This window comes from Merops nubicus, unplaced genomic scaffold (assembly GCF_000691845.1).
Source record: "Merops nubicus isolate BGI_N331 unplaced genomic scaffold, ASM69184v1 scaffold23562, whole genome shotgun sequence".
Lineage (NCBI taxonomy): Eukaryota > Metazoa > Chordata > Aves > Coraciiformes > Meropidae > Merops > Merops nubicus.
In genome coordinates this window covers 1-13,531 of record NW_008593150.1, presented here as the reverse complement: position 1 = coordinate 13,531, position 13,531 = coordinate 1, and the positions used below count along the sequence as shown (strand labels likewise).

At 37.4% G+C, this 13,531-nt stretch overlaps 1 protein-coding gene across 1 annotated transcript; it reads right to left on the bottom strand.

Moving 5' to 3' along the window:
• Positions 1-8,414: 8,414 nt before the first annotated feature.
• Positions 8,415-13,023, bottom strand: COMMD6 (COMM domain containing 6; the record flags this gene model as incomplete). The annotated part of the gene is made up of 6 exons (XM_008935383.1): positions 8,415-8,465; positions 9,359-9,511; positions 10,666-10,834; positions 12,138-12,214; positions 12,386-12,451; positions 12,965-13,023. Coding segments are annotated over 6 exons (575 nt in total), but the record flags the coding sequence as incomplete, so codon positions are not given.
• Between the last annotated feature and the right edge of the window lie 508 nt (positions 13,024-13,531).

Here is a 13,531-nt window from a genome sequence, read left to right as displayed (position 1 = left end):
GAAAGCAACTTTCCGCAGCCCTTATCCACAGCACTTTGAAAACACGTCTGCTCTTGATGAAAGAGCAGTTTCTCTCCAGGTCATCCCAAACAGAAAGGAGAGTAAACACAGCACTCATGCGGAGACATGACAGACAAAACACCTGACAAGAGGCCATGATTATTGTTTTTAATTTTTTTTTTATTATTATTATGATTGGCCCAGCTTCTTGAAACAAACTGTAAAATTCAAAGAACTACATCGGAAGATCAAGAGTACATAGAGTGCAGTGCTCAGTAATTGCCACACCATGTGCTGCAAGTACGCGCTCAGTTGGTCAAAGAAAACCAACCACATAGTCTGACTTTTCTGAATTGTCAATAACCTGCCATTGCTTTCTGGTGACTAAACAGACATTAAATGCAAAATCTTTCAAAACAACGAAAAATACGACTGAAGTGGCCAAGGATGGACACAGTTAACTAAATGTAAGGAAATGCCTCTGAACACTTTCGATTCCGTATGCTCCCCAATGGAGAACTACATGTAAAGATTATTTTTCCAAATAAAATGGGTAACTATATTTTCTTTCTGTTTCCTAAGGGAAGTGTGTTTTGTTCATTGAGGCAATACCTTGATACCATATACTGCTGGCACATGGCACCACAGCAGCCATTTCACGTGTCCTGTCTGGATCATCAGTTCATGTTCAGTGTTAAAGGGTTTCAACCTGGAAAATGGTAACCAACCACAGTTCTCAGTCATTTCTTAAGAAGCAGAGAGACCTCAGCATCTCACATGATCAGACTGTTAATTGCAAGTAATTATCCATCCCCTTAAGCTTTCAGGCCACAATTTTAATTGCAGAAAAAAATATATTAGAGAAGCTGTAGGCTTGACTTTACAATCCCAAAATTTATGCACAACTTCAATCACCTTGGACTAGAGTATTTCAGTAATGTGCCCTGTAGCTGGAACTGCTTCTCATCCTATTGCTTTTCCAAGAACACTGCCACTTAACTCTCTGGAATTTCAAGGTCCACTACTGTATTTGTGTTATCTTTATGTAGTCAAATGTTATTTTACTCTCAAATCACCTTTTAGTAAGATCTGAGATATAGGCATTTTTACTTTAGAAAACATTTTATTAATTTAAACCACCCAGTCTTGTTTGAAGACTCTAATGAATTAGCTGTTAGAAATATAATTGAAGTATTAAAAAGAAAGTTCAGTAGACTGGGCATATTACCAAGGCTTTCATATTTGGTTGCTAGATAAATTCTGGTGCCTCCTCTATTAAGAATGTAAAAACATGGCTAGAAATAATGAAAATTGTGTATTTGTAGGATATATCGAGGTTATTATAAAGTGTAATGCCAAAGGTTTGAGTAAGACATATTGGTCTTGTAGAGACATGTCAATAGCAGAAGACACTCGCTGAAATATGTACACAATAAAAATTATGAAAAATTAATCTGATAGGGGGTTGGGTGGCTTGGTTGTTTTCTTCTCAGATGGCACTAATCTTTTCTGATTGTAATGACAGATTGTAATTTGTTCTGCCAATAAGAACCACTCCAAAAGAGATTTAGGGGAACTGGAATGAACAAAGTTCATAAGAGAGTAATCGCTAGCTAGAAATTTCATAGTTGTCTCTAGAACTTAAGGTGACCCACCACATTTTATGTCTGTGTTCAGTGTATCGTTACTCAATTTGATGTAGCATTAATTAGGAGAGGCAATAGATCAAATTATTCACTTGTCTCCCAAGAAGCATTTGATTTTGAAAAGATTATCTTTTTTATCATTTTTTCCTTGTAACAGTCATACCATGAACCTTTCTGGCACAGGAGACCTTCAATCCAGAGAAGTTTTAATCTCAAGTCTTGTGTACTTACGTGCAAACACAGCACCTTTCCAGGTGGGAACATTTGCAATTTTGTTGTTGTTGTTTGTTGGGTATTTTTTAAGGTTTCTCCCCCCCCTCAAAGGGTTTTAGATCAGTTTACTAAAATCCCTGCTGTTGAGGTAATACAGAGTTTGGTGGCTGTTAGCAGCTCAGGCCAGTTGCAAAGTTGGTTATTGCAGGAAATAGAGCAACTTCTGCAAGAAGAACTTCCACATTCCCAATTATTTCTGCTTCTTTATAAAGGAGATATTTACTTCCTACTATTCCCTGACCACTGCAGTAACATACAAAGAAGAGGAAAAAAATGCGGAAGAGAGAACAGCAGCTGCTGGAGTCTACTTCTCTCCCTAACACCACCCACTACCTCTACCTCATTTTGTGATTTAGAAGGGATCCTGGTTCCTTCCAACTCTCCAGCACTGGAAACTAAGACAGAATGTCTTGTCAAAGCTAAAAGGAAAATCTTTATATTATTCAAAAAATGTTATTACAAAGGTGAGAAAGGGTAGCAGATGTGTAGCAGAGTGCAGAAATACTACGGAAGAGAGATGCTTCAGAAGGCAAGAGAGTCTCAAATGTCACAAACTGTATCTGTTCAAGAGGAAAATGCAAATACCATGAAGACTTCAACAGCATATCACTATTAAAATGTTATTGTGACTTCACACCTCAGTACTGTACGTCTGTTAAGGGAAGGTACAGCTTACCATAAACAACAGGCCCTATAGTCCTAATACAATGCCAAGAACAGTGCCAGCATTACTGCCAAAAAAACCCAACAGATGGGAAGCCCTTAATCTTCTTTCTCATTGTCCTTGACTCTCTCCGAGGTAAATGGGCATCTGTTGACTGTGGTGACTGCTGAGCATCTCATCTGCTCGCATTCCCACCTGTGAGAAGCAGCACAGCACAGGTACTGATACTCCTCTGCTCGTTTGCAATGTACACATTAGTTTGAGCCCTCTCATGGTTGCAGCTTCCAGTACTTGCCAGTTCAGAAGCATCACTGGGAAGGAAGCTTTAATTTGGTGAAGCTCTCGGGAGTATTTCTTGAAAAACAGCTGCGAACTACCTAAGACACAGCAGCGATGACATTCATGGGCAACAGAAGAATTCTTTGTGGCTTCAATAGTACCAAGAATATTGGAACATTATTTTCCAGATCCAGAGGTAATTCACAGGGGAATTAAACAACTTTTGGTGGCTGAGAAATGCATTCCTAAGTGTGGCATAAAGACAGTGGAAACTAGGCTGCATAACAAGATATGGAAGAAGGATTTTAAAGTGGTTAAACTGCATTAAAGCCTTGGGTAAAAAATGCAAATGCTCATTCTATGAACAAGAGACATATCTAGAAAAATCTATTGGAGAGATGTCTAAACAGGAAAAAAAAACACCAGTAAAATGAGACTAGGCCCTGATAGAAAGGTAAAATGATATTAATTAAAGAACAAGTAGCCATTCAGAAATGTCAGGATAATTAAATTACTGTTTTAAGCTACTGCAAATATGCAACATATGGTATATATTCTATTATCATTAACATGCTGAATGTTGTTTATGTCACTGGAAATCTTTACACTCATCTTTTTAACGACTCCCTCAGAAGTCAGAGTATTTCCCTGCAATGTAAGGAGTAGGATGGAAGTTACGGTGACATGAATGTGTACAGCTCCAGACAGAGGCTACACAGGGAAGAAAACCAGCAGTCCTTATCCCAGTGTCAGACATGCTCTCCAAGAATTAGTGTGCATCAAGTCTAGATGTAGGAGTGCCACCTGGTGACCAATGCTATGACAAATTCATTTTAAAATACTATGCAGTAAAGAAGTTTATAATAGATTTTTCCTTCTTTTTTAGTATGCGTATTATCCAAATCTCACTACGTGAAGTACAAAACTGACACTGAAATTTCCAGTTTATTAATATAACAATATTTGCAATGTAAATGCTAACAGTATTTGGAGACTACGGCACCTACACATACTGAAAAGAAATGGTTCTCAGGTTAGGGCAGCTAAAGCATAATCAGCCAAAAGAACAAAAATGCAGTGCAGGGAATAGGAAACCCAGAAACACTAAAACTAGCCTTCACTCATGAGCAATCTCAGATTTCTTACTTTCTCAATGACATAGTCATAAATAATGCATAGATATATCCCAATAACCCAGTTCAAATGGCAGGTCATTTCTCCACCTTCCCTCAGAAAAAAATTTAAAAAAAAAGAGAGAGTCAGGAAATCTTTCAAAGCATCTAAGACTGAGGATGAGGAGTGCTGACTGAGCATCATTCTTCTAACACAAGTGGCTCCTTGTGCACTCAAGCACCAAAAGCAGAAACTGGATGAGCACGTATGGACAATGCTGTATGGCAGGAGCAAAAGTAAAGGAAATGTTTGACCACGACTGCACAGTGATGAGCAGATCCAGTTGTCTATGAGGCAACCAGGCTTTGGGAAGGGATGACTGCAGCGGCACACCACAGAAGCTCAGTGCGGGTCAAGGTACTCATTATGTCATGCACTGACCTGCACAGATCTGACTTCCTAACCCAGTGAATCCCCAGTAAACTAGCAGCCCAAACCACAGACATGAAACATTTCACTATAAATCTGTCTGGGAAACGAGCACTACCATGATCAATGACAGGGTGCTCAACAGGATCGAGGTTGCTGAATTTTAAATTCCCTACTCCTTTTGGGAAGGTTCATCAGAGATGGGGCATTTTTTGCTGCAGGTTGATTAAAAGACTTAGGCACTTCTGTGTCTTATTCCAGTACCCGCAAGGGCTAAACAGAAGAATTCTGCATGCCTCTGCAAAGGAGTGGAAATTACCTTTTTAATTGTGGGTATAATGAAAGGGTAGTAAAACACTCAAATATGATAGGGAACAGGGCAAGCAGGAAGAAGAAACAACATTCTTCCTCTGCCTCAATTTATCATCTCTCTACCTTCGTTTTTAATTGGTCCAAGCTAACATATCTTCAGGTGTTCAAATAGAGGGCAAAGGCTTGAAAACAGCAAGGTAAAAAATAAAGGGGGGTTGGCTCACAGTGAATAACAAGGCTATGTATCCTTAAAATGTGGCTAAAGAAAGGCAGTACACTTTTGTGGAAGCAGGAACAGAGACAGGCTTTTACTTTGGTCATGACGAGACCAAAGTGTGCCAAAGCTAAACAGAAAAAACACTAGTGCACAGACATGACTACAGCCACTTGTGCACCTTTTTGGTGGGTCTTGCTCCATTTTTCTACAAAGTAGCTTTCTGCAAGTGAGCTGGTGTTTGAAAGAATGGAAGGAAAAAAAAAAGTCATGTGACAAAGATGACAAGACAGCCATTGGCAGGGGATTCCTCACTTACTCCTCTCCTTGAGTTTGTTTACCACGTAAGAGCCTTTGCCCCCTGCTCTTCCTTCCTCTTGCTCCACATTCCAGGCAAATGTAGAACAGAAAAATTGTTTTCTTGTCTCCTAAGTACAGTTAAGGAAATAAAACCACTGCAATGCCATTTCCTGCAAAAATTCATTAATCTCACATCCTCCATCTTTTCCCCATTCAATATAACATTTTGTTCAGCTGCAGGTAATTGATACAAATATTTCTTGCAGCCTGCAGTTACCCCATAGCTCCTTGGTAACCCCTCACAGAGGCTGCAGATGTCTGAACTTCATCCTAACTTAATAAGGAGAGAAATTTAGTCATAGTCTAGTCCTGAACTCTACCCATTATAGTAGTTATGAGACAGGCTTTCATCCAGTAGGCCTAAAACAAAACACAGACTATCTTTATGGTTATTACCTGTATTTTTAATGACTGTTTGTAGACTTAAAAAAATATTCACATTATACAATTTCAAATCAATCAACGAATAGAATTAGGAACACACAAGGACTCCTGATTCTCTTGGAAAAGATCTGCTTTCTGCACAGAGACAAACAATTCAATGGCTTGTTTGAACATGTTCATATTGCTACCCTGCAAACTGTTAGGTTTTTATTATTTTTTTTTTTTTTCATCAAGTACTTAATTCTTCCATTACTCAGTATAGGAATTGCTAGTGATAGCAATCAGGACAAATCTCAGAGGTCTGAGTACATAGCCAGCTTTTAATCATATCTCCTAGATGTCCATAAACACCTCTGAAAATTTTCAGACAGTAAACTGGAATAGCACACATGTCCAGGCATCTTCCAGACAATTACAACATGCTAGAGTTCAGGGACATGTAAAAAAATATTAGTTAATATTTCTAGAATATTTGACTTGATAATATGTAAGTTAAGACTTTACAAAGGCTGCCAACCTTCTCCTCTTGGTCATGGACCAATTGAAAATGCTAACTGTAAGTTTCCTCATTACCTTCCAGCATTTACTAAATTGTGGCTTCTAGAAGTTAAGACATGATTTAATTAAATCTTCCTTTCCATCCAATTCCAATGAAGGCACAAATACGTCCAGCTGTATGAAAAACTTAAGTGCATTAGAACAAATGGGAAGTATTTGTAAGGCTCCAGATTTACTGAAAAATAAAAGTATTCTTTTTCTGGCACTCTTGCATTGATGTAAACCAATTAATTCACTAGGCCAAAACATAACAATGGTGGGTTTTTTTTGTTTGTTTTGTGGTTTTTTTTTGTTTTTTTTTTTTTTTTTTTAAATAGCAAACTTACACTCCAACTTCTGCAAGTTAAATACAAAAAAAACAGAATCATCTCATCACACCACTTTTCCACAAACCTGGGAGAGGGTCCGAGAAAAAAGCAATCTTTCCTCCCCAGCCAAAAAGCAAACACCCCAGACTTCAACACAAAATAAGTATCATCCAGATCAATGACCAGAGCACAAAACTTACTATCTTTTGTAAAACCCCACACTGTTTCACTTATTTGGGCTTCTAAGGAACTCCAGTACTGTTTTAATGACCCATGCATAATGCCCAGATAGCAGGGGTGTCTCTCTCTCTACTGAAAGGACTGCAGTGTGCAGCACACACAACGTGCTGCCCTTTAGGCACAGCTTCTAGCCATGACTTTCAGCCAGCTTCTAAACAAGTTAATAAAAAAATGAAAGTGTGTTAGAAACGGTAAATGTTCTCATTTAAAATGACCTGAAATCACTTGAGGATCTGTCCCAGCAAAACTGGTTCTCAGTTTCTGTCATTCTGAAGTTGCAGCATAAAGTTCAGTCTGCTTATCAGTATGAATTGTCTCTCCTGGCACTTACTTGCTCTACTACACCACCAGCACACCTTGAAATGCAGCAATATTGGTTTTATTACATCCTACTATATTTGCAGTTTGTTTTGTTTATGGGTAATGAAAAAAAAAAAGCAAACAACCAAACAAACAAAAACACACACACACAAAACAACAAAAACAAAACAAACAAACAAACAAACAAAAAAAAACCAACAAAATGAGAGCCTGCGAGCACCCTGGATTTATCACGCCCCCTTTGGAAACAGCCCATTCCTCAGAATCAAAGTCAAAATTTTGATGGTTAGGACACCAAGAGCGAGTGTGTGCAACACAGATCAGTGGAACCCTGCTGCACAAAACAACAAGCAAAGAACCCTCCCCAACTTTTAGTGTGGTGCTTTCTCTGATGTGCTTGGCCAACACTCCAGCCTGAACTTTCAAGTTTCCTCTTGACTTTTCTAGTTCAGAGCTCAGAGCGAGACAACTACGTCAATATTCCAATTTAATTAGGAAGCAGAGTGTTGATCAAAACATCAAGCAGAGTGCCACAAATTAGATTTGGATTAAATGCAAAGGCAAAAATAGATTAAAATGCTTTTGAATTAAATTCACCTTTCTACCTGTATTCAAAATTAGCCTCTGGGATTCATTTCAGAACATAAATTTTGGGCCTCCAGAAGAGCTTAATGCATTAATGCAGTTTTTATAAGTCTAGGTGGTGGGAAATAAGTATATGAAGTAAGCTGTTTGAACAAGTACATTCTCCAGTTATTAACAGAAGACTGGAAGTCAGGTCTGCAAATACCTGCCACTACTTGACATTGATATTCTTCAACAATAACCATATGCTTGTTATGTGTAACTTCATGTACTCCTTATACTTATTTCTGTCGAGACCAAGTGCACCTCAGTTTCACAGATGAGCATTAACCCCATGGCTTTACACTTCTCTCAGTGTCTTCCCAGTCAACATTTTCCAGTGTCTTTCTGCACTCCAGAGTTAAAGGCAGTTTCTTATATTTAGTTTTTTTACTCTTGGACATTAGAAAATATTATAAAGTCTGCAGTGATGCTCATCTGTACACATCCTGATCTTTTGTCTACCAGGATGAACAAAGCTGTACACATTTTTATAAACTCTGCAGTTGACTTCAAGTATTCAAAAGCAAAGAGATCTTCACAGCAATGCAAGGCTGATGCTGACAAATACCTGTTGAAAAGACAAGGCCACATACCTTGCTGAAAAATGGCACTTTATTCCCTGGGCAGAATGGAAAGTTTACTTGACCTAAGTCTGTCCAAAACTTCAGTGTAAGTGAGAGTTCTCTTCACACTGTCTCGAGAACAGCCGCCATTTCCTTGAACTGTTTGAAGAAGTTCTAAAAGGAAAGAGTCCAGATAAATTTCAGTTGCTTGAAGAAAAGCTCAAACCATAGTTCAAACCAGCATGTTGGACAAACATCACAACCCATGTTTCTCACATTCCCCCCTTCCTCCAGTTACAACTTGCAGCTTGAACTGAAAGTTCCTGCTTTGCTTTTCGTGGTCCAATTGGCATTTGGGCACATTCGCTATTAAATCTACCAAGGTGATGCCTTATTTGCATGGGTTTGCCCATTAAGAGAAAACACTGGAAGAAAAATACAAAGTAGCTCTCTCACCACAACAAAAGAAAACAACAAAAAAACTTCTCACGCCAATGTTTCTATCCCCAGCTGAACTAATCCAGGCTTCTCAAGTATAGCATCCATGCCTTACACTAGTTAGGCAGCAAATTATTAAATAGGTTTTGACTAGAATGAATATAATATTTCATAACACCTAAGGATCCAGAATATTCTTCTCAAATTCATGCCAGTCCAAATCCAAGGATTTATTTGTAAGCTTGTATGACATTCTAAGTAATGTAATCAACCTTTAAACAGCAATTACAAGATTTAGATTTAAACCCAAGTTTTAGATTTTTAGGCTTGGCTACAGTTGCATTGATTTAGAATATTCCATCTAATTTTGATAAGGCAAAGTGACAGCTGACAAGAAAGATCTGAAAGTCTTTAGATCTTCAGCTGTTAGCTTATTTGTAAGAGAACAGATCAGTTAGATTGCTAAATTAATATTTTCAGATAAAGGATGTAGAACTCAATGCTATAAAGTATGCATTTAGCTCCAGTGTTTTAAACACCAATGTATGCATCAAGGCACAGGGTTGCTCCCTCACAACCGTGTCACTGTGGTTTTTAAGAGACTCTGTCAAGTAAGAGTGATTACAAACCTTGAACTGTGGGATTGTCATCTCAAAAGATCTGTCCGTTATTTGTCCTGAAGCATCTGCCACTTTTAGTGTCACTGTAACATAAGGATACTTGAGAGACCTGCAGGTGTCAGAGCTCATGGCAACTCCCAGCTTCCATTTAATATCTACAAACTACAATAAAGAAAAAAATGGGAAATAGTGTCAGAGAAAGATGAAGCCTACCACTGTCATTCTCTTAGTTGGCTGTTTTGCAGACAGTATAGGACATCCAGAGCTCATATGCAAATGCATACAAACATACACGTTCAGATACTATCCTGGATACAAAATAATTTGTCTTTCCTTTTAATAGAGAAAAAACAAAGCAATTGAATATTTTTTCAGTTAATGTTTTCCTTATTTAAGTACTGTCAATAGTCAAATACAGTCTATTTAAAGTTCTGGTAGGAGGAGCTTGAGCTACAGAGTTCACTGGGCTTGTATATTATTCATGCTTTTGTCATGTACTTTTTATTTCTTAAGAGGCTTCTAAATGAAGTGGAAAGATGACAGAAACCTCAGAAAGTCCACAAAGATTTTATAATAGCAATAATACAGAAAATTAAGGCATTTCATAACTATATTTTAGATAAAGTACATCATATATACATTTCAAACAGGTGAGATAATTTTTATGATTTTTATGCCCTTATGATAGGCAGAACTTTTAAATAAGGAGTGAAGAGAGCCTTTAGAAGCTTACTATCAAGCCTAGAAGATTCTTTAATCTGAATTCCATATTCTTTTAAACTTGTTAGAAAAAGAGATCTCAAAATGCAAATACACAGCGTGTTATTTATTTCAAAAAGGAATAAAAAAAAAAAGGAATGCCATAAATTGACAGAAAGTAGAAGTTTAAAAGATGCTTAAAAGGTTTTTTAAAAAGTTTAAAAGTTTTTAAGTTTAAAAGAAGTTTAAACTTGAAGGAGACAAAGTATAAACCAACTAAATGCTGGTATTATCAACTCAAAAGAACAATTTAAATTACATTTAAAATGGATTTATGGAAACAGCTATTATAATTGTCTCCCCCACTGACTGCCACTCACCATTCCTAATAGTGCTATGAAGCACTGATTTTTAAAAAGGCATGAAATGTGACTTTATAATCCCAACAATAATATCAGAAAACCTTTCAGCATTTAGATAAACTTTATTTTATATGTTTCTTTATCTGGGAAGATATTTGGCAACATACACACATGGGAAAGGTCTGGACAGCCAAGAAGCACTGACATTTCTGAGAAGTTAACAGTTAGCTCAGCTACACTTTGTCACTTAGTTACCTGCCCCACTGTGGCCATATTTCTTGCATCTTCTGGCACACTAATGGACTTCCCCTGCTGGCTCCACACGTGCCGAATAACCTGAACGGCGTGCTTTGGCAGCGCGCTCGCTGCACTGCCCAAGGTGGTGACGAGCTCTTCTGCAGAGAGATTGTTCCTGGCTGCTGTGCTATGGATAGAGCCAAGGAAAACTCTGTCAATGTCATTCTCCACAAATTTAGTAAAATTTCTTACTTCACTCCAGAAGGGCGTTTTTTAAATTCTGCTTTACGTGTCTATATACTCTACAATAATTAGGCAGCCTGTGGTTTTGTTTTATTTTTTCCATTAATATTTCCCTGATCTCTTGTATTCACATGCAAAAGCCAATATGACTTGACTTTTAATGTGTCTTAATATTAAAAGACCAAGCTTTGCTGGGCTTGCATAACATGCAACATCAAAACAACCAACCAAACAAAAAAATCACAGCCTCCAAATGCTGTTGCAACTGAAAAAAAAAGGTGTAATCCAGTATGTAAAGAAAGATGTATGCATAAAGCAGCTACACAATATTATTACTTCAGAAACACTGCAGTTTAAACAAACATTTAGGTGAGGTAATTTAAGTATAACCAAAAGGCAAGCAGGTAATGGTATAATTGGTACTAACACAATTCAAAACATGCAATAAACCCACAACTGAAAAGTCAGTGAGTTTAGAGGAACACTGCCACTCAACTTTCTCTACAAAAACAGGTTAAAAAAAGTTTGCAGCCTAGGTTTGTTCATGCAGATTCACTCCTCTTAAAGAGGTATTAATAAAAGAGAAAAAGAGTTGGCCATCCAAGTTGTGTGGTTTAATATAACTTAAGGCCTTCTATTTTGTAGATTAAAAAGTAGTAAGTTAAATTTCTACTGGTGTTTTCTTTTTCAGTCATGTTAATATTACATAAAAAGTTCAGATACTAGTTTTATTAAGCAAGCAAGATCTTGAAAATTTTATCCTCTGAAGACAGAAGAAACTTACAGCAAAATAGCTGAAAATACTACCTAAACACTTTACCTTTATCGTGACAGTTCCACGTTATAAAACCATACGCCCTTCAAACAGGCCCAGCTGATGGTTTCTGAACTCTTAAGAAACACTTCCTCCAGGCAAAGACCTAGCTGTCTTTGCTTTACAACTGAGCTTAACTTCCTCTTCCATTTTGCCAGTAGTTCTAAAGCTTACAGACAGGCTCTTAAAACCACTTCCTCTCTTTAGTTTTCTTCCAAAAGGTGAGATAGCATATATTAAGTACTACATATTTTTAAAGGATATAAAATAAGCCCAGAGGTTGTTCTCTTTGTTCTGTTACAAACTTTTGCTCTTTTTCTATATCCATTCATTTTATAACCCATATTTAATGTCATCTTTTAATACCACTATTAGATTGGGATGGAGGAGAAAAAAAAAAGACAGGAGGCAAAGTAAATTATTCTGTGCTTACCTAAATAGAAAGGAGACAATATTAGTTATTTTTGCCAGGTCACCAACATTAATCTCAATCCCAGATGTTTGAATTCTCTAGAAAAAGAATGTTCAGCCAATTACAAATAATAACATATTATGCATTAATAAAAACATCTTTGTGGATATTTATACAGACACGCACAAAAAAAAAAGACTTGGGGAATCTATCCTTTACAGCATATACAGCTAATATACTTGCTTATAAGTGCTAGTATCCAAACCTACCTGACACAGTTCAGCTGTATCTACACCCAGGATCTTATGGTTCAGATGTTGAATTATTTGTTCACACTGTAAAGAAAGTAAGTTTGAAAGCATTCTAAATGTGTATTTTAATATACATGACAAAACTAGTTTAAATACATGGAGATTACAAAATAAAAGAAAGGGTTAATGCAAAGATGGGCAACAGGAGGATGACTGATCTTAAAATTACATCAGATCCAAGGAAAGTAAATAAACTCAGTCACTACCTCAGTACCTATTCCTACTTAACGCACCATTTTCATATGAATGTAAAAGTCATCCTGTTCAAGTCCACACTACAGTAAACAGACACGTAGCTTGGTAACTCATTTACAGGAAGGGGGGAAAAAAAAACCTTTAAAAAACATTTTGTGATAAAAACATAAATTTAAAGCAATCCCATTGCTCTTAGCAGAGCTGGTCCTTTTTATGAGTCATATGTCTATCAGCTACAATATACATGATTCCCTTTTCTACAGACAAAACCCAGAAGAGCTTAAACAAAAAGGTCTCCCAGAATCCAGAGCCCTTCCACATCCCACTTATTGCCCTACCTACCAGTTCCGCAAAAAAGTCTTGAGGTATTAAATTAATCTTATCTGCTGCACCACCAACATCTGAAAAACACAGAGTAGCAATCAGAAGCAAATCCACAAAGCTTTATAGTAATAAATCTAATATTTGTCTGACGAACTCCTAGGTCACCATGCATGCTTTTACCTTAAAAGCAAAGCTTTAAGGGACTCTGTCCTGAAAGGCCTTAACCACCTGCTCAGCATCCCAAGTCTAAGAGGAGTAACTTCACAAGGCCTCAGAACTTGGCCAGGACCTCAGGAGGGTGGGAGGTGAATCACAGAATTATTAAGGTTGAAAAAGACCTCTAAGATCATCAAGTACAACCATCACCCAACACTACCATGACAGTTAACAAGGACCCCAGTGCCACATCAACACGTTTTTTGAATTCCTCCAGGGATGGTGACTCCACCACGTCTATAGGCAGCCTGTTCCATGTCTCACCACTCTTTCAGTCCCGAAATTTTTCCTCATACTCAATCTAAACTTGCCGTGGCACAAGTTAAGCCCATTTTCTCTCAGCCTATCACTCATTACCTGGGAGAAGAG